General features: G+C 37.2%; 2 protein-coding genes across 4 annotated transcripts; one reads left to right on the top strand and one right to left on the bottom strand.

Annotated features, from left to right (window-relative positions):
• The first annotated feature begins 1,411 nt into the window (after positions 1-1,411).
• On the top strand, positions 1,412-12,920 carry txlng (taxilin gamma). Of its 3 annotated transcripts, none has more exons than XM_067388436.1 (10): positions 1,412-1,469; positions 1,654-1,718; positions 2,844-3,087; positions 3,255-3,346; positions 4,612-4,782; positions 4,866-5,060; positions 7,100-7,219; positions 7,527-7,694; positions 8,143-8,238; positions 9,973-12,920. In XM_067388436.1, the coding sequence occupies exons 2-10, from the start codon at positions 1,668-1,670 to the stop codon at positions 10,291-10,293; spliced, it is 1,458 nt and encodes a 485-aa protein (XP_067244537.1). In that variant the 5' UTR covers positions 1,412-1,469; positions 1,654-1,667; the 3' UTR covers positions 10,294-12,920. The 3 variants fall into 3 exon arrangements, with proteins under 3 accessions (XP_067244537.1, XP_067244538.1, XP_067244540.1); XM_067388437.1 differs by having other exon boundaries at positions 1,452-1,473; XM_067388439.1 differs by lacking the exons at positions 1,412-1,469; positions 1,654-1,718 and adding an exon at positions 1,860-1,985.
• Positions 12,921-13,138: 218 nt separating this feature from the next.
• On the bottom strand, positions 13,139-21,091 carry rbb4l (retinoblastoma binding protein 4, like). The gene is made up of 12 exons (XM_067388440.1): positions 20,936-21,091; positions 20,358-20,502; positions 20,130-20,275; positions 19,122-19,298; positions 17,839-17,954; positions 16,501-16,661; positions 16,272-16,398; positions 15,284-15,361; positions 15,110-15,186; positions 14,867-14,924; positions 13,695-13,805; positions 13,139-13,569 (listed from the first exon to the last, which is right to left on the bottom strand). The coding sequence occupies exons 1-12, from the start codon at positions 20,949-20,951 to the stop codon at positions 13,501-13,503; spliced, it is 1,281 nt and encodes a 426-aa protein (XP_067244541.1). The 5' UTR covers positions 20,952-21,091; the 3' UTR covers positions 13,139-13,500.
• Positions 21,092-21,425: the final 334 nt, after the last annotated feature.

The raw sequence follows: 21,425 nt of genomic DNA, 5'->3' as shown, positions 1-21,425 counted from the left end.
CTAAACATGTGACCATGAAAATATGACTTTTCAAAAAAACAAAATGGTCTATGTCTCAACTTGCCCCATGCATATTAGGGGTGAGTTGAGCCAAGTCAAGATGTTTAGCATTCTAGTAAAATAAAGACTGAACCATTCACTTTGTCAGGGAACACATTGAGATAATTAATCAAAAAATTAACAAATAACTTTTTTTTTTTTTTTTGCTTTTATCATTTGTATTATATGAAAAACATCCATAAACCCACTAGAAGATGGTTTATTTAGAATGTTTTAAAGTCACCATGAAATCAAAATTGACAGTTCATACTTTTTATGGAATATTGCAGTATTTATTATAAATTATTTATCCATGTACATCTTTAAGAAGAAATCATGTGCCCTCCTTTAATCAAAATTAGCAACAACATATTTTCTCTTCTCTGATGACGTGTTTACCAGTGCGCGGATAGGACAACCTGTCACTCACATGAGATCAACCAATCGCAAACCATAATGATCCAACAATCCAATCAATTCCCAATGGACAAAATCAAGATCCGCCCTATGTTTTTTCTTGTTTGAGAAGCCATTTCACCAGTGTTGCCAAGTCTGCGGTTTTCCCGTGGAATTGGGCTACTTTTACACTGTTGCCGTGGGTTGAATCGACCCCAAATAACGTGATATTTAGCTCCTGGAATGCAAATTTTACCAGGGGGGGCCCACCAAAAAAGCTGATTTTACTCCCTGGAATGCGATTGGGCTAGTTTTGAGAAGCAGTTGGGTGGGTTTTGTTGTGAAAACCTGGCAACCTTGCATTTCAATTAGATATATGTCACAGTAGGGGAAAAAAATTATCACAACCTCCATTTCATGCCAGATTTAATGTTTGTAATTGTTTGTTATTGCTGTTATGTGAACGTACAATTACTAATTTATAGAAGTATCAAGAGGTCAAAAATTAAAAGAAAAATGGAATTCAAATAGAGAAAAAATTTTATTACAATGTTTACAAAAACAGCCATTAATGGATTCAACCATCAAAGTAACATGCAAATGTGTGTGTGTGTGTGTGTGTGTGTGTGTGTGTGTGTGTGTGTGTGTGTGTGTGTGTGTGTGTGTGTGTGTGTGTGTGTGTGTGTGTGTGTGTGGATCTATTCTCCACCATAAAATTTGCTAGGCAATATGTTTTTATAAGTGTTTCCTCCTTGAATTTGGATTTATGGTCACCAATGCCCCTTTAAAGTCTGCTGTCCTAATAAAAACAAATCTTGCTGAATCTGGCTGAAATGTTTTCTATATACAGTCCAATCAATTTTCTCTTCCTTAGAGCTCTCTGAAGTATCAGAGCTCAGTGGGAATGAGGAAGAATGTGCAGTCTGTCTTTAAGTTTGAAAGTTTAATCCACGGTCAATAATAAGATACCTATCTACATTTACTGTATGTAAATGTGAAATGAAAGAATACCTGGGAAGTGAGAGCGCGTGAGTGTAGGTGTGCGATACGCTGCACTTCATCTTAAAACATGTCAAAATGAATGACAAATGAAATAATAGGAAAAATTAGAAATGTTTAAAAAAAAATTTCAATAAAGCATTCTGTATATATAATAAATATTTCTGACTTGATTTTTATTTGTGTTCATCCAGTCTTGTCTTTATTTTCACTTCTCAGTATTTCGTCACAACATGGCGACGCACTCAGATGCCAGGCTCGAATTAAAGACTGAAAACACGCAGGTACTGTACTTCAACCTGCTCTCTGTTGAACATTTATTTCAAATATAATATCATTAACATGTCTAACGCTAGGAAAGACTCGCTATACGCACACGCAGGGAACCTGTCGCCATAAATGTGTGTTATTTACGAAGGAAGTAGCTTTAGCCCGCTAACCAGCAGACAAGCCAACTTAAAAGAGCACTTTCAACTTACGTTATCAAAATATCTAAACATTGAGATCTACAGCTGCGACGTGTTGAACTTATAGCGCTGACATAAGTGACGGTATTATGGATTTTTATTTTTGAAACTGATAATAAATGTGTTGAATGCACGCGCATGTGTGTGTTGAATGTGGAGTTAGCGAGTTAGCCTTTGGTTTACAGCTTTACTGATTTCACGCCAGGATTATTGTTGGTCTTAATATTTTATCTGAGTTATGATATAATTAATAAATAGACCTTTTAAACTTTTAACCCGGGGAAACTGATGAACATGAGGCTCGTTTGCCACCCATTTGGGGGATTTGGCTTGCCATAAGATTTAATATCGGAATTAACGTTAATTATCTTTCTAAATAAACAATATATGCGGCTAATATATGTTAGGAAAACCTAAAGTATGCTTGAATACGTATTTTTATAACTTCATATTTATACGTTTGTGGTGAATAATGTAATGGTCAGTGTTGACGCATTTTCTTATGCACAGATTATTAGTTGGCACGTGCTCATTTTGTTCATGTCTTAACCCGTTCCGTCTCACTTATTTGGCTTGTTCTGGTTATAATGTAACTTTTTGGCTGTGGCTCTAAACCTAGCAATCTTCCTGTCTAGGCAGCATTTAAAACATGTGAGATGCCCCAAAATGCTTCCTATGTAGGAAGTTCACTGGGATTTGACACAGCCTGATTCGCGTGTGGCTGCTCTGTGTCTGTAGCACGTGTTCATCTCTCTGTTCCTGTATATGAGTTTGTTTCCAAGAAAAATCTTGGCCACTGTACTAGAGCAGGTATCTATTTATTAAATGTGATATATGTCACTTAAATCAACTTATATGCAGTGAGTCAAGGGTTAATGTCAAAACTTCACATGGCTTAGCTTGGTTAACTTATTTTTTATTTTTTTGCATTTACAACATCAGGGCACTGAAGTCATGGAAGAAATCATCGGGGTCTGTGGTTTAGAGGCCAGAGGACTCGTTGAAGGAAGCAGTTCACCCCTGGATGTGGAGACTCCAACCCAGGATAATATGGAGGATTTTGCAGGGCTGGTGAGCAGTGAAGAGGAAAGGGGGGAGACGCCAGGAAGGGAGGATAGCAACCCTGACCCCCTCGATGAGGAGTTGGACCCCAAAGCTGAGAAAACCAAGGACAAAAAAGCATTTGGTTAGTATTCATCATTAAAGGAATGTTTCAGGTTCAATACAAGAAATAAACAGGGCCCCATATGACTTTTAAGCTGTAGATCTTGTGGTTTTGAAAGACATTTGTTTTTAAAGTTGTGATAGATGACTCGGGTTATTCTATGCTTAATTCTTCCCTTGTTGTCATAGGCAAAGAGGTTTTGTTGCTGATGCAGGCGCTTCATACTTTAGCCACCCCAGAAGAGAAACTTGCTGCCCTTTGTAAGAAATATGCAGACCTGGTATGTATTTGGGGCTAGATAAATGATATTGCACAACAATATTTCACACGTAATGTTCTTACAGAGAGAGTTCACCCAAAAAAACAAAAACTACATTTGCAATCCAAACATGTATGATTTATTTTCTTTCGTTATTGAGGACAAAAGGGGTTATTTAGAAGAATTTCCAATCTGCTCAAAAGTGAAAAGGAAATAGCTGCACAAAGTATGAAATACTAATATGTTGAAATGCATTTTTTACTGAAGCAAAATAAAATTTTTAATTGATTTAAAATCAATGTTTTGGTAATTAAATTTGGTTAATTCTGTGTATTTACATTTATGCATTTGGCATTATGCATTTAAAGAATTAGTTCACTTTCAAATGAAAATTACCCTAAGCTTTACTCACCCTCAAGCCATCTTAGGTGTATATGACTTTCTTTTTTCCTGATGAACACAGAGAAATTATAATAAATATCCTGACGCATCCAAGCTTTATAAATAATGGTCAGTGTTGTATTTGTCCTGACCTTCTTCCACTCTGATTGGACGGCTGGCTAAAATGTGACAGTGATGAGTACAGTGTTTTACTCAGTTGAACATTCTTCAACTTAAGATGACCGGTAAAAAACTATGAGCGCTCGGAGCCTCGTTACACTCCTGCCGTGTGCGTGCGTGCTCCCATTGAAAACAATTGGAAAAGTACGCTAGCCGCTGGAAAAAATGCTTCAGACCGCTTTCCGTATTCTACTTACAAAGAAAGTGTAAAACTCTTGCAGTTCAAAAAGCTTACGCTACGACCTACGCCTTCCCTATTCAGCTTAAGGAAAAAGTGTAATTGACGCGACGCCAGTAACTTAAATGCAGAAGGCAGTCTGGCGGAAGCTAGATATTTTACTTCATAAATTGTTAAATGTGGGTATTTTTTTTACACAAACTCATCGTTTCACTTCAATAAACCTTTATTAACCCCCCCGGAGCCATGAGCAATATGTTTATGATGGATGGATGTGGATGGAGACACTTTAGCTCATACTCATTTGGTAACTGCCATTTTATATATATATTTTTTTTATCAGTTCATGCATTCCATGGGAACCTATGACATTGGCGTTGCATTATCTACTGAGCTAAAGGAATATTGTCAAAACGCATCCTCAGAGATGTGCTAATGTCACAGTTTCAGTCAATGATTTTGACCCTCCAAAACAATTTCAGCCAAATATTTTCTGTTGCTGAAATTTCAGTGCATCACTAAATACTAATGTGTCGTCCTGGGACAGCTGGAGGAGAGTCGCAGCATGCAAAAGCAGGTGAAGGTATTGCAGAAGAAGCAGAACCAGGTGCTGAAGGAGAAGATCCACCTGCAGAGCGAGCACAGCAAGGCTGTCCTGGCGCGAAGCAAACTGGAGAGTCTTTGCAGGGAACTTCAGCGCCATAACAAGAATCTGAAGGTAGAGCCACCAGAGTTCATGCACATTTGATTTGAAGATTCATGTTGGCCTTAGTTTAACCAGATAACTGTTGGTGATAACAGGAGGAGAACTCTCAGCGGTTCAGGGAGTATGAGGAGCGGCGCAAGGAGGCGACGCTGCACTTCCAGATGACGCTCAATGAGATTGAGGCCCAGATGGAGCAGCACAACTTGCATAACAGCAAACTGCGGCAGGAGAACATGGAGCTGGCTGAGAAACTCAAGAAGCTCATTGAGCAGTACGAGCTCCGGGAGGAGGTGAGGCAACATCTGCCAAATATGTAAATGGCTGTTATGCTCTGGTTGAGTTTTTCAAGTCCAGAGGTTTCATTTGTTCTGTTCTCTGTAAATGTTTAAGTGTTTCATTCATTTATATTGCTTCTGAGATATATTTAAGTAGTCATGGCTCGATGGTATTAGGGCTGCAGCTATCGATTATTTTTGTAATCGATTAATCTAGCACTTCATCGAACGATTAATCGGATATTTTTTTTAAAACAACCAAAACAAATAATGCATAGTGAAAATGATGTGGCTATAAAATGATCAAGCATTTGGGTTTTATTTCTAAAAAAAAACAAACAGAGGTATTGGTTCCAACTCCAACATTTGGCTCCAAAACTAAGCCTTTTATTGCAATTTTTTACCCATTTAGTGTTTCTAAGTGCCAGTGCCAACAATTATATAACAATACATATAACAATATATAATTATATATAACAATACTATGAATACAAACTTAAATAGTAAAGGCCATTTGGCCTTAGTTTTGTCGTCTTAATACAACATTACAAAAAAAGGATTGCACCTTCTGCAAATTACCCACCTGAGAACAAAAACATGCCGTGTGTGAGGAAGAGTGACGCCCCAGTCAGACCAGTTGCTTCATTGCAGTTTGGTACGGCAGAAATAGCCTACATACAATCATTTTCAATAGAACGCTGCATTTGGCTTGCATCACTTGCATTGCGGTGCATTTTAGGTGAAGCATCTGTTCGAAAAATCGCGTCACAACATCACGTCCCTGTGTATACAGTGAATGCATGTTGAAATTATTGTTGCGTGGCTACATAAAAAGTTTAAGCATATGTGATGCATTGCCGCGAGAGAGACGAGGGTGCATGCGCGTGTGTGAAGGGGTTCTTTTTTTTAGGCTATACTCTCTTACAATTGAACGTGAATACGTTTACTACTTAAAAACATCAAAGCATAACATCATATCTATCTTTACTCTCCGCCATCGCGCCAACTAAATTCAAAATGTCACGCGCTATGGTGTGCTTCCTGAACACTGAACAACGGTCTGTGTGAATCAGTGCATCCCTGTGCGTATAGTGCACGTCATAAGAATTTAACGAGGCTTCGAGGCAGAGTTTTTGCCTCGAGGAATTTTTGTAATCGAGTTAATCGAGTAACTCGATGAATCGTTTCAGCCCTAGATGGTATATATTTGCTACTGTCACATTTCATGGTTTTACATTATATTTGCTTAATTCTAAACATGTTCCTCAGACATGCTGTGTCCTCAGAGATGTTTTGCATGTTGAGCTCATTCCAAATGTGCAACCTCAAATGAAATCATTATAATGCAGCTGGTTCACAGAGTAAACACATAATCACATGTCTGTGTATGCAGGATTATGCATAACGTACACTGCTGGTGATTTTGTTTTTGAAAGAAGTTTCTTATGCTCACAACAAGGCTCCATTTATTTGATCAGTAAAACATTAATACTGTCCAAAATATTGTTTTCAACATATAAAATCGCGATTAATCGTTAGCAAAATAAAAGTCTGTGTTACGTAATATATGTGTGTTCTGTGTATAATAATGTATATATAAATACATGCACATACATGTATAAATTTAAAAAAATATACATGTATAAATAAATATACATATTTATATATATTTTATATATAAATATAATTTTTTTCTTAAATATATACATGTGCATGTATTTATATATACATAATTAATATACACAGAACACACACATATATTACGTAACACAGACTTTAATTTTGCAAACGATTAATCGCGATTAATCGTTGTGCAGCCCTACTCGCCTGTTCAGCTTCGGCCAATACTGAGTGAACTAACCCTTTAAACCCCTATTTATATGACAACAAATACCAGTTTGCAGTGTCAAGCTGCATAATGGACTGTTTATCTATAGCTAAAATATCTAGAAGTGGATGGCACTGGAATCCTTGCACATTTAAGGGAAGTTGTAATTTTGTAAGCAAGAGATCTTTTGAAGAATACTGTGAATGTGACATTTGTCTTTACCCAGCACATCGACAAGGTGTTCAAACACAAGGAACTGCAACAGCAGCTGGTGGACGCTAAACTCCAGCGGACGGCCGAGCTGATGCGAGAGGTTGAGGAGAAACAGCAGAGAGAAAGGGAGTTCGTAAGTATCCTTGTAATAATCCTAATCCAGTTTCTGAGCCAGGCTTAATCCTGAAGGATTGGTACTTAAACCAAGGAGATCTATAATATGTTGGTAAAGCTATCCTTTAGCTTTCTCACTCTTAACAATGGCAGTTGCTTGGTTTGAAGACCACCAGTATGAGATTTGAAATCTTTGCTCATTGGTGCTTAGTTCTGCAGCCAGGTTTATCTCAGCCTAAACCATAAATACCACGTGACTAAACACTCTTGACTCCAGGAAAATTGTCGTCATAATACTGACTGGTTGATCTACGTTCTCTGTTAAGCTTCTGAAGGATGCGACTGAGTCGAGACATAAATGTGAGCTGATGAAGGAGCAGGAGCATCAGTTAAAGCAACAGCTCACTCTGTACATGGACAAGTTTGAGGAGTTTCAGACCACCCTCGCTAAAAGCAACGAGGTCTTCACCACTTTCCGACAGGAGATGGAGAAAGTGAGTGTGTCCAGCACAAGTCTCTTATGCTTACCAAGGCTGCATTTATTTGATTCAAAAATACTGTAAAAACAGTAATATTGTCAAATAATATTACAAATTGAAATAACTCTTTTCTATTTCTAATATATTTTAAAAATGTAATTTATTCTTATGATAGCAAAGCCATTACTCCAGTCTTTAGTGTCACATTTAGATCCTTTCAGAAATTATTCTGATATGCTGAACTATTCTTATCAATGTTGAAAACAGTTTAGCTACTTAAGATTTTTGTGGAAACTGATATTTTATTTGTCTATATTTTCACATTCACCCATGCATAAAAGAACACTGAAACACAGACAATGAAATGATCAGTTATGATTGTTTGAAAGACAATCAAAGTTTGTAGAACAGCTTGAAGAATATGATGTTTTGCATGACAATTTTATTTTCTGCGACTGATCAGATGACAAAGAAGATTAAGAAGCTTGAGAAGGAGACCACGCTATGGAGGACCAAATGGGAGACTAACAACCAGACTCTACTGCAGATGGCAGAAGAGGTAAGAAGAATAATAGAACTGTTGTGTTCTAAATTCTGTTTAGTAATTTAAGTTGAAGAACAAATGTGAATGTTTCTTCTTTCTGTACTGTAAATCTAAAAGTAATTTTAACTACAGGCTCAATTGAAACTTCCTGAGTGAACTGATGAACAAAAATGCAAATTTTCTTCCTGGTTTTAGTACTACAAGCTGAACAACTATAGTATACATGTCTCGACTACTCTCTTATTAATAAGACATCCATACATACATATTTCATAGAGAGCAGTCAAGACATTGTTTATATATACTACTGTTCAAAGGTTTATACACCGACCAGGCTTAACATTATGACCACCTTCCTAATATTGTTGGTCCCCCTTTTGCTGCCAAAACAGCCCTGACCCTTCGAGGCATGGACTCTACTAGACCCCTGAAGGTGTGCTGTGGCATCTGGCACCAAGATGTTAGCAGCAGATCCTTTAAGTCCAGAAAGTTGTGAGGTTGGGCCTCCATGGATTGGACTTGTTTGTTCAGAACATCCCACAGATGCTTGATTGGATTGAGATCTGGGGAATATGTGGGACAAGTCAACACCTCAAAAATCGTTGTTGTGCTCCTCAAACCATTCCTGAACCATTTTTGCTTTGTGACAGGGTGCATTATCCTGTTGAAAGAGGTCACAGCCACCAGGGAATACCGTTTCCATGAAAGGGTGTACATGGTCTGCAACAATGCTTAGGTAGGCGGTACGTGTCAATGTAACATCCACATGGATGGCAGGACCCAAGCTTTCCCAGCAGAACATTGCTCAAAGCGTCACACTGCCTCCACCGGCTTGCCTTCTTCCCATAGTGCATCCTGGTGCCATGTGATTTCCAGGTAAGCAACGCACACGCACCCAGCCATCCACTGGATGTAAAAGAAAACGTGATTCATCAGATCAGGCCACCTTCTTCCATTGATCCGTAGTCCAGTTCTGATGCTCACATGCCCACTGTTGGCACTTTCGGTGGTGGATGGGGGTCAGCATGAGCACCCTGACTGATCTGCAACTACGCAGCTCTATACGCAACAAACTGCAATGCACTGTGTATTCTGACAACTTTTTATTAGAACCAGCATTAACTTCTTGAGCAATTTGAGCTACAGTAGTTTGTGTGTTGGATCAGACCACACGGGCCAGCCTTCACTCCCCACATCAGTGAGCCTTGGCTGCCCATGACCCTGTCACCGGTTCACCACTGTTCCTTCCTTGGACCACTTTTGATAGATACTGACCACTGCAGACCGGGAACACCCCACAAGAGCTACAGTTTTGGAGATGCTCTGACCCAGTCATCTAGCCATCACAATTTGACCCTTGTCAAACTTGTTCAAATCCTTGTGCTTGCCAATCTTTCTAACACATCAACTTTGAGGACAAAATGTTCACTTGCTGCCTAATATATCCCACCCACTAACAGGTGCCGTGATGAAGAGATAATCAGTGTATTCATTTCACCTGTCAGTCGTCATAATGTTATGCCTGATCGGTATGTATATAATATATATATGTATATATATATATATGTATATATATATATATGTATATGTAATTTATTCATGTGATCAAAGCTGACTCTTCAGTCACATGATCCTTCAGAAATCAAATGTGCTGATTTGCTGCTCAAGAATAATTTTTTTATTTGTATCGATGTTGAAAACAGTTGTGCTGCTTAATGTTTCAAATTGTTACTTTCATTTGTCTCGTAGAAAACGGTGCGAGACAAAAATTACAAGGCCCTCCAAGGCAAACTGGAGCGTCTGGAGAAGCTTTGCAGGGCCCTGCAGAGAGAACGCAATGACCTGAACCAGAAACTCCGGGACCTTCAGGGCCCAGCGAAAGATCCTGAGGAAGAAGGTACAGGGCCTCCTGACCCCCAGCCACTGGGCCTCTCCAGCCAGCTCTCCAATCCAGAAATGGAGAGAGAGGTAGAGGGAGAGATGGAGGGTTTGGTGCCTGAAACAGAGCAACTTGGGCTTCAGCCTGAGGAATCAGGCACCACATCATCCAGACAACTCATTGATGACTGAGCCTGGCCTTTCTTTTTTTTTCTCTTTTCTTTTTTTTTTTTGTGGAGGTATATATTTTTGTCTAACAATTATTATCATAAAATTTGTGAGGAAAAAGCAGGACATTAGTGAAGATGCTAACTGCTCTATACGTTGGTAATCCGCTTTGTGGCGAGCACTTTTTACTCCCTATTTTCTATCACATTGTATTTTCGTAGGAAATGGTCATGTGGTCCAAGACGGCCGCCATGCAGCTTTGTTCCGTATGTTTTTTTTTTTTTGTTTTTTTTTCTTCCCCTTCTCCCCATTTCTGTTTTCAGCCCTTTCCTGCTCAGCTGTGCTGTGGTTGCACATTTTTCTTTTCTCTTTAATAAAATGTAGCTCTTCGCTCTGACCTCTAGAATCTGAATAAATAATTTTGGATGCATATAATGTTTAATATTGCTATTTGAAAATAACCATACATAGTCAACTAGCCAGTCCAGTTCTAGATGACCGGATAACCTTGAGACTGGAGAAACAGGGCATTAATAACAGAGGAGAGATACATTAACACACACTTACCTACTCATTGGCACTTTGAGTCAGAGCCAAGACTGGTCCATAAGTCATTCTTCTATTGCTTTGATTAAAATGGACTTTAAAGGAAGATACATGTCTTATAAATAAAAGAGGGATCAAGACTTCTCACTGCCTGTGACTGGTTTTCATATGAGAATCTGATTAAGGGCTAGTTTGGCTTTGAAAAAGGCTGCTACATCTTTAACAATTATGTGAAATACTAGGACAGGGTCAAACTGTCTCACTGAGATTTCTATGGGAGGGACTTTTTTGTTGCATGACAGATGAAGAGAAATGCATCTTTTCAAACAGAAAACTCAATAATTATGGTAAAATGCCATGTGCATTTATATTACGTTAATATTCAGTTCAACTTTGCAACCCCATTTATTTAAGAAACAGGGTAGTTTTTGTTGAATCAGGGTATCCGAGCCACTTCAAGCCAGTAGGATTTTTTTTTTCCCCCCTTAAAAGCAAAAAATCATCACTTTTTTTTTTTTATTAATTTTGGTGGATTTATTTTCCAAAAATCTCTTTAATACTTCAGATTTTTCCAAAAATAGCTAATTGCTGTTGATTAGTCCTGATGACATTTATTGTCTTAATGGGATTTTTTTTGTTGTTGTTGCAATTTTTTTCTGTTATTTTACACAAATGTCATAATTTACTCACCCTCATGTCTGTCTAAACCTGTATGACATAATTTTTTCTGTGGAAATATTTAAAAGATTTTCAAAGTTTTTGTCCATATAATGAAAGTCATTGTATGTTTCATTGTATGAACTGAAAAAATACATTTTTCAAATAAAAACAAAAATTTGTCAAAGGTTTGGAACAACATGAGGGTGATTAAATGATGACAGAATTTAATTTTGGGGGGAGAACTATATGATTTTGATTTTTTTTTGCCGCCTGTCTGAAATGGACAGGTTGCAATTTTTTACTCTTGAACTGGACACAAAACTTCCTAATTTTAAAAGGGGTCTTGATGTATTTGATACTGGATATGCTGAATGTGATTCTCTTTTTTGGACTTTATAATGAACAATATAATGTCTGTAATTCAAATCTTTACGTTCAAAGTGTTCTAAAGAGCTGCAAACATTCTCAATATTGCAATGTAAAACTATAAGTCGAGAACTGAACCGATGAATGTAGAAATTGCCAATTCCACATCTAAACCGCCTCAGCCCTTTAAGATCTGGGCTGTGTTTCTCAAAAACATTGTGAGCTAATTTGATTTGTGGCAATGGTTCTACTATCTACTTAAGCTTACTATGCTTTTAAGAAATGCAGCACTGGTCATTATCAAGGACACAGGGTCTAGAAACACTTGTCTCTTCAGGTCCATTATAACATCTGGCTCTGTTCATGGCCTGATCTGAACCTCTCACACTGGCCAGTACATTCCTCAACACTGAATCTAACAAAACATGCAGCATTTTCATTCAGTGCGCTTTGAACATAAATCTACTTTTAGTTGAATTAATCATATTAACCACAAATGGTGTGTTTTGTAACCAAATGTAGTGGATGAATGCAGTGTCACACAAGTTCAGAAGGACAAGCGGTTTTCTGAGAAACTTGTCTGAATGTGTTTAACTTGCCAAACTGTAAAACTCAGCTATGGAAAGGTAGATCTTCACCAGCTTCCATCACTTGTTTTTATATATAAAAAAATCCTGTATTTTTGTTTTTTTTCCCCATTGTCTAATAACCTCAAATTTTGGATAAGAATGTTGATTTTATTATAAGAACATCTCAGCACTTGATGTGTGTGGATTTCCTCAATGTAAGTTTCACCCCACTGTCAAATATTTTCTTATCTGCAGAAGTCTGTGAGCAATTATTTTGACACATCTGTAATTGTGGTCAAGTTAATTCTAAATTTGTGTAGTTGTTGGTACCCTCATTTGTATACTGCTTTTTTTTTTTTTTTTTTGTGGCAAAGCCCTGGTTTGATTCTCAGGTTATGCAAGAAATCTACCTCTTCAGGTATGACGTACTGTGAAAGATGCTCAAGAGAGCTTTTCTTTCTCCCCCAGCTCAGCCATGACCCCTCTGAGATTGTACAATGCTCTTGTAGTTCTGTCTTGCTTTTCAATAAAACATTTTGTAGAATTTTCCTTACTGCGTCATACCTTGTTTCGCCTCATCTTCACGTGTCCACACACTAGTACTATTTAATGAACTTTAAAAACTAGCATTCACAAACTCAAAATGCATAGCTTCATATGTCGAGAGACAGGGAAAAAAATCTTAACAGTTGATCTGTACTTTATTTTCATAAGTGAATTAAGTACAGACAATTATCAACAATTTAGGAATACAAAATCATTTTAAAAGTTATTACAAAAGATTTATTGCAAATTGACACCAGGTTTATGCAGAAAAACTTAAAACTGTGATGAGCCACACCAGGCCGTAACTTCTCAGAAGTGATTGAACAAGTGGTGCAGTCTTTCTCCAAACCATCTAAGGCCAAATTTCTCTAGTGAAATGGATGAGGGCTGAACCTTTTAGTCTACAGAAGGACCCTGTAATGGGTAAAGTATCTGGTATGTATGGAGTAGGAAGTAAAAGGATGGATTTTACGGAATAATACTGAAAAGCAAAAGCTGAGGAGTAAGAAGCCATGAAAAGGTTGTAGATTTTTAATGAGATCAGTTATGACGCCTGGCCCTCCAGCTCTGATGCGGGGGTGTCTGGCTCTTCATCATTGTAGATGTTTTCAGCCTAAAACGAAAGAAGTTTATGATGTTAGCAAAAAGTCCTAATATCAGTTTTTTTTTTAAAGCATCTATCATAAAAAACAAAAAAAAAAAGGAAATCGTAAGAATCTACAGTTTTGCTGTACTTACCATCTGCCATACTTGCATAATGTTGTCCTCTGACACAGAACAGATTACCCATGGTTCATTTGGGTTCCAGGAGAAATCAGAGATCTTAGCTGTATGCCCACCATGAATGAACTGCCAAAACAAACAAAATTCAAGTACTCATCTCATTATACGCTATTAAAATGTCTCAAGTACTGACTCTTTGGTACCAAGTGGATACTAAAATTTATATTAAAAAAAATATTTTGTACAGGATCAGTATTACCGTGTACACTCAGTTGTAATGTTGTCATGATACTGGAATTTCTAACTTCAATACCATGGGGAAAAATTGTATACTGCCATATGGATATTTTTAATAATCTCAGTTTTTTGTACATCCGTTGAAATTCATGCCAGTCAATATTTTCAAGCTTCAAAAAGTATGACACATCGTAACAGTAATCCATAGGAATCGAGAAGTTTAATTTAAGCCTTCTGAAGAGACAAGATTATGAACAGATTTTAATTTTATTCACATTGATCTATTTCCATTACAAATATCTTTTGTTTTTTTTTGCTTCCTCAATGTATGTTTTTACGATGGGGTAATTTTGTTGCACAATAGCTTTACATACAGCACAAAGCAGCTTGATTTCAAACTTTGAATTAAATAGACAAAATATACAAACAGTAATAAAATAAGAACAAATTACAAACGTTAGTTCAAATAAATACAATAGATTAAAGATACAATTGAAATTTGTAATTTCTTCAGGTACTGTAAGTCAGGTAAGAAATACTACAGAAATTGTAAAAAGTACTCAAATGTTATTTAGTATATTGGATCCTTTCATTAGGTCTTAAAGTGACAGCAGTCTATAAATACCTGCTGCTGTCTATGTCATTAATGTTAATCAAACAACAAAACAATTTTAACTGTTCACTTGTCTTTAATTATGTTTAATTATTAAAAGCCAGATTTTTGCTGTGGTATCGAAGTACTTAAAAGTGGTTTTTAGTAATAAATGAAAAGCAAAATGACATTAATCCCCGATTTTTCTTTTTCTTTTGCTGATCCGAAAAATTATCTGATTGGTGATTAAAAAAAAAAAAACTTAATAAAATCCAAACCATGAGTTTAGTAATTCGTTGCACCACTAATATTCATAACATTATAGCTCTGTTAACATTATAAATCTATCTCGACTCACCAGCAGCTCAGGTGGCCCGTCCTCTGCGTCCTCCGCAGACTGCTCTTCTCCAATTTTACTAGAGGACATAAATGTAACAATGCAATCAATATGGCATTTGTGGATCCAAACACGGTTAGCACTAACAAACTGTTTACATTAAACCAGGAATGTGCATTAAGAAAAAAAAAAAAAAAAAAAAAAAAAAAAGTTAATTTTCAGAAATCCTCAGATCAATTAGAAAACAGTAGTAATGCCTCATACCTCAGGTCCCAAACATTGAGGCGTCTGTCTGTGCCACTGGAGGCCAGGATGGTCTCGTTATGGGGAGACCACTGGACCTGTCAAGAGCATCAGCATTATTACAATGTTATGTTTACATTCTTTCAGAATTGTTACATTGTAGCAAAATTGTGAGTGTTATTTTTTGAGTGTTACCTGGAAGATTTCATCCTTATGTGACTCAAAAGAGTGAAGCTTCAACTTCAGGTTACGCAGATCCCACAATGCAACAGTCTACAGCCAAAAACAAACAGTGAGCATGTTACATTTTTTTTTTCAAACCATTTTTTTTTTCTTCCTCTAAATCATCCATCAAATAGCAGAGGTTCCCAACATTTTTAAAATGATTTATTGATTTTTTTTTTCTTGAACTTAGAATATAAAAATATATTTGTATACCTTATAAATATAGTAGTCAACATTTGAAGTGGATCAAAAAAGTTCATCAATGTTTTTCTAAGAAACAAAGATGTCCTAAGAAGAACGTTTTAGGAGAACTTTGATGAAAGGTTTTGATCCACTTCAAATTTTGACTACTATATATAAAAAATATAAATGAAAATTAAATGTAATAAGTGATGAAAGTATATTATTGTATGAATTTAATATTTTTAAATGATAAAACAGTTGCCTTCAAAATTGACCTCACAAACCTGCAGTTTCATCAGGATCCCTGAAGGCCAAAGTATGTGTGTGTAGCCTGAAATTTCTAACCATTTATAAAATCTAGTTTAAATTGATTTTAAACCAGTACAAAAACATTTTTATCACACAGAGAAATAGCACAGACACTTGATAAGTATGAAACTTTCTAGTGTTCATGCACACTATCAAATAAGAGTATACTTTAAAACTCTATGCATTAAGCTGTATGCATATGCTAAGCATCAAAACTGAGGTGTACTTTGGGTTAGTTCACCCAAAAATGTTCACCCTCATGTCGTTCCAAACCTGTAAGACCTTTGTTCATCTTCGGAACACAAATCTGCGAGATATCCATCCCTCCATTGGCAGTCCACGCAACTACCACTTTTACCACTTTTTAATTTTTGGGTGAACTAACTCTTTAAAGGAATTATGTCACATCTGCTTAAGGATCTATAAAGCAAATTCTTCCTACAGATGTATGTGCAATTATGCAGACCTTGTCAGCTGAGCCAGTGGCCAGAATGAACTCGCTGTATGGGTTGAAGGACAGGCAGTTGACTTCGGCCGTGTGGGCATCCACAGAGTGACTGGGCTTTGATGTGTTATTAGATCGTGTGTCCCAGCTGTAGAAGACAGACATTTCATTGTGTAATACAACTTAATTAAATGTTTCTCTTTTTATAAAAAAAAAAAAAAGTGGAGACCAGAACGCTTTGCTTACTCACATCATGAGTTTCTGGTCATCAGCCACAGAGCCAAACAGCGATTCATGTAGAAGGTGCCAGGACACATCCTCCACCACAGCGGTGTGCCCTGTGAAGATGGTCTTGGCATCTACTATCTTCCCCTCCTTAGGAACAGCACTGATGTCCCACAGACAGATTGTCTAAAGTTGAAGAACAACAGATGATGTTACAAGTTTCAAGTAGGGATGAGTCGATCCAATACTCAGTATCAGAACCGGTCCTGTAAGGGCCTTCTTTGTCAGATCGAGTATCAGTCAGTCCGATACTGTGCATTATGGTTGTTACTATCAAGCTCTATAAAAGACAAAAAACTATTATATAAGCTTTTTGTGCATTATATATCAAGTCTCCTGAAGCCATTCGATAGCTTTTTTTTTTTTTAAGAAATATTACGACGACATCATTCTGCATTCAAACTGAGTGCCGCGTTTGGTTACGACTGTCAGCACAGTAAAACTCTCTCCAAGATGTTACAGTGTTTCCATCATTATGCATCATCTGAACATAAAGGTCTGTGGTTTTGTTTAAAAGGACTGTATTTTCACTCGCTACCAGGTGTGTTAGATTAAAGCACTGGAGCGGCGGATTGAATGAAATGTGTCATTCACACACATATAGTAACTGCCATTTAAAACTAATGAAAAAGGCTCAGTAAACTGTTGGGTACATGCAATACACACACACACTCTACTGCTATTCCTGCAGTTCCCGGATGTGCAATGTTGAATTTTCAGTCGAATTTGAACCACTGAATTTGTGGAAGCGAATTTTTAAAGCAAAATAAAATGGAGCGAAAATTGCCTGTTGAATATTTTAGGTTGTATTTTAAAATGGAGTGAATGTGTTGGAAGTGAAATCTGAAAGGTGAATATTAATTTTCAAATTTTTAATAATGAAAATGTGGGTGAAATGTTTTGAATTGAAATATTCACAGCATAAATATACAACCGTATTGTAATTTAGCCCACAAAAATGCAAGCCCTAAAAATACAATGCATTAAAATGCAAAAACGGTTAATGCAATGCACATTTTTTTCAATTAGTGCAATTCAACAGGCTTTTCATTTCAAACACTTTTGCAATTAATAAACTTCCATACATCTCTTTTTTTTTATAATGAAGCACTGTACAGTGAGGTATAGATTTTATAAACTGATCAAGAAGAAAACACTGTACTAGTATCGGATTGGTAGCAGTATCGACATACTCAAGGTTGCCATATCGTTATTGGTATCGGACATGAAAAAGTGGTATCGAGCCATCCCTAGTTTCAAGTACAAAACTATGTTGGGTCAGTTTGAATGCGAGATCACTCACATGGTCGTCTGATGCACTAAGTAAGTTTCCACTTAGGTTGGGGTTCCAGGACAAACCGTATCCCTCCTTCTGATGTCCCCGCAGTCTCAGGTCTGGACTACACTCTCCACTGGGGTCTGCAAATAGACAATTTAGAGACTTATTATTCAAAGCAAGTGGCTTCACACATAATTTAATACAGGGCTGCAACAACCAATCGATAATAGACTAATCTGATTATTGACTGTCGACAAGCCGGGCACAAATTTAACGACTAGATAAAACATTCTGAAGGTGATGATACACGGGGCAACTTTTTAAGCAATGTTGCTGGGCAATGTTGCCGTCAATGGGCGACCTGATGAGACACAGGGCAACTAATTAGGGCAACGGACAGTTGGCAGCAACTAATCAGAGAGGAGCAAATCTATTGCCAACCCAATAAATACTTTATTATAAACACTTGTTAGGCACTTTATTTCAACTTTTCAAATATTTTCTTCATTTTAATTAAAAATAAATGCTTTTCCGATCTGATTTTTGATAGGAAAAGGGAGAAGAGCGAGTTCGGCAAAAGGCGGATTCGAACCCGCGTCAATCGCGTCAAAAGCATTCATGTGCCATATGCCCTATTGCCTACGCTACTGCAGACGTTAAATGGGCCCTGTCTTTTTAGTATTTAACTGAAAACATTCGATGGCTTAATTACAGTTTACACGCATTACATTGGACAGTTGTTGCTATTAAGCATTATATGAGGTAAATTCCGTTTTGGGTTGACGCATGACAACTTACTAGCGTAAAAAGATACAAGTTCACACCCCTTTTCTCCACTCCACTGCCGCCGAGAGGCCGCCATCTTGTTTGAATTTTTTTCTGAAATCTCCGAACCAATCATGTGATCGGCTGCTAACATTCTGATTGGAGGATCTCAAAAAATTGCCCACTACCGATCTAACGTATCCAGATATATATTTGTTGCTCATTCTCAGTGGGAAAGTGCCCAAGCAACATTGCTCAAAAAGTTGCCCCGTGTATCATCACCTTAAGACTGTGCTCAACACACAGCGATTATTTCCTTTGACTGAAGCAGATTTAAATACTTACACACGGATTTTGAACACCGACTGTAATCGCTAACTGAACGCAACTGGCTCTGACTGGACGCATTTGAGCACGATGAGTCATAAGTATCAATTTACATTCATAATCGGTCTTACAATCGTTAAGCGTGTCCCCGGCTTAATTCTGAAGTGAAATAAGTGAAATGCAGGGCTTCTTTGGATCAACTGAAAGGCACTGACCTGGTTTAGATGGGTGTTTGGTGTAGTCAAACACCAGCACATCAGAGGTGGGGGTCTTGGTGGCGATGATGCAGGGGTTTTGTGGCATGTATCTGGCCCTATTCACTTCTCCTTCATGGTTGATCTTAATCTCAATCTCGATCTTTCCGCTCACCGAACCAAACCCTCCAAACTCTGGAAAAAGACGATATACAATCATTAACAATGTCCAACTTCTGATCTCTGTCCCAGTTTTATCAACTTTATTTGTGAAAATTATCGGTTTGTGGCATTCAACTAAAAAAAATTAAGAGCCAAATTCATTGGCCCATTTTACACTTAGTATTAAAGGGATAGTTCACCAAAAAAAATTAAAATTGTCTCATCATTTACACATGCTCATGCCATAAACCTATAAGACTTACGTTCATCTTTGAAACACAAAAGAAATCTGTATGAATCGAGCAGTTTAATCCAAGTTTTCTGAAGAGACATGATTGCTTTATATGAACAGATTTAATTTAGGCTTCACATATAAACATAAAGCAATTCTCAACCATGCCTTGCTTTTCATATGGATTACTTTTAAATTGTCTTGATACTCATTTTAAACTGGGCAATTTTGGATGCATTTAACTTTCAATTGAGAGACAGAAATCTTAAATATTAAAATAATCAAATTTGTGTTTTCAAAAATGAACAAAAGTCTTATGGGTTTGGAACAACATGAAGTTGAGTAAGTGATAACAGAATTTCCATTTTTAACTGAACTATCCCTTTAACATCCATCTTGGGTTATAAACACTAAATTCAGGTATAAAAAAGATCCATCACATCATGAAGTTGTCAAAAATGCATGTGGCCGCATCATATTTGTGGAATGATTCAGTCTTATTGATCAACTGAATCTGGATTTCCCCCCAACGTCCTGACCATACCTGCTGAAGAAACACATACATAAAATTGATTTTAGTATAATGACTTCACAATACAAAATTAGTATCCATTCATTGTCAGATCAGCTCTAACCTCCTTTCTCGCTGTCGTAGTGGGACGCATCAAATTGAGCGTCGTCATTAGGGATCTGAACGCTGGCGATGACTAAGTGGTTCTGCTCATCTGAAGTGTGTGTGCCCAGCACCAACCGATGAACTGCATAGTCCTTTCCCTCGGGCCTGCACAATGATAGACAATGATTTGTAGAGTCCTAGTCACCTGTTATGTTTCAGAAGGTGGACAGGATAGTTCCTGGATTACCTGTTCACATCAGGAAGCCACTGCACTGTTAAACTCGGCCACTCGAGTGCATGTGTCATGACAAGATCGTATAGGAACGGTGTGTTTTTCTTCCAGATCTTGTATTCCTCATTTATTACTCTCTCCTCCACTGCATCATCATACACTGAGAAGAGAGAACAGAAGGATAAATTCAGGTCACATGCATCCAAATGAACACATTTCACAATAACTGCATTGTGGGAGTGTAGTGGGTAGTAAAAGCTTGCTTTATTCTCATAAATGAGCAATAACTTAAGTGTAACATCATAAAGTTGCCTAACTTATAGTTACACCGCAGCATATGAATGATGGAGGGAACTTGGAGAACAACGGCATTTCGATCTGCTTTGAGAAACCATTATCTGTATTATTCAAGTCAGTAGAATCATTTAATAATGCCAGTAGGTTGAAGTTAACCGTGAGTACTTGGTAAAGTAACACTCATTCATTCTCATGTTTGTATGTGGGTCACATCCATTAGCACTTTAGGCTAAAGCTAGCAAACTCTGTCAAAGAAAAAAAAATTATGCACGTAATTGACTACGCAAAAAGTTTACCTTCTTTGTCTGCCATTTTGGCGTTTTCTTCTGCGGGTAGGCCACTGAATGAATTATGGGGTTTAAAGCCAAAAAGCAGGGGAAAAAACAGGTTTTTAGGGTTTTACGCTCACGCCTCCGTCACTTGCAATACCAGTTCGCGCATCCCAAAAGCGCAAAATCTATGAGCTAGTGCTGTCCGATTCACAAGCGAGTCATTCCTTTGAACCGATTCTTTTTTTATGATTTGGTCAAACCGATTCACAAAGAGCTCGTAAATCACTTACAGATACATTTTGGTGTTAAACTGGTGAACGTTTAGTATTTGATTCAGTTATAATAATTTGCTCATTATTATATTTATGAGGTCAAATGGAATGGAAAATATTTATGTTTGAACGATTAAAAATTGACATTTAAACATATCTCTCTTGTTTGTACAATATGCTTGGTTCTCTCTTGATAGCCAGCTTTGCTGTGTAGGAAAACTGTGAAATGTACTCATTGGCAT

The sequence above is a fragment of the Chanodichthys erythropterus genome, chromosome 6 (genome assembly GCF_024489055.1).
Source record: "Chanodichthys erythropterus isolate Z2021 chromosome 6, ASM2448905v1, whole genome shotgun sequence".
In the NCBI taxonomy this organism is placed as follows: domain Eukaryota; kingdom Metazoa; phylum Chordata; class Actinopteri; order Cypriniformes; family Xenocyprididae; genus Chanodichthys; species Chanodichthys erythropterus.
The sequence above is the reverse complement of the archived record's forward strand: the minus strand, read 5'-3'. Positions and strand labels throughout refer to the sequence as shown.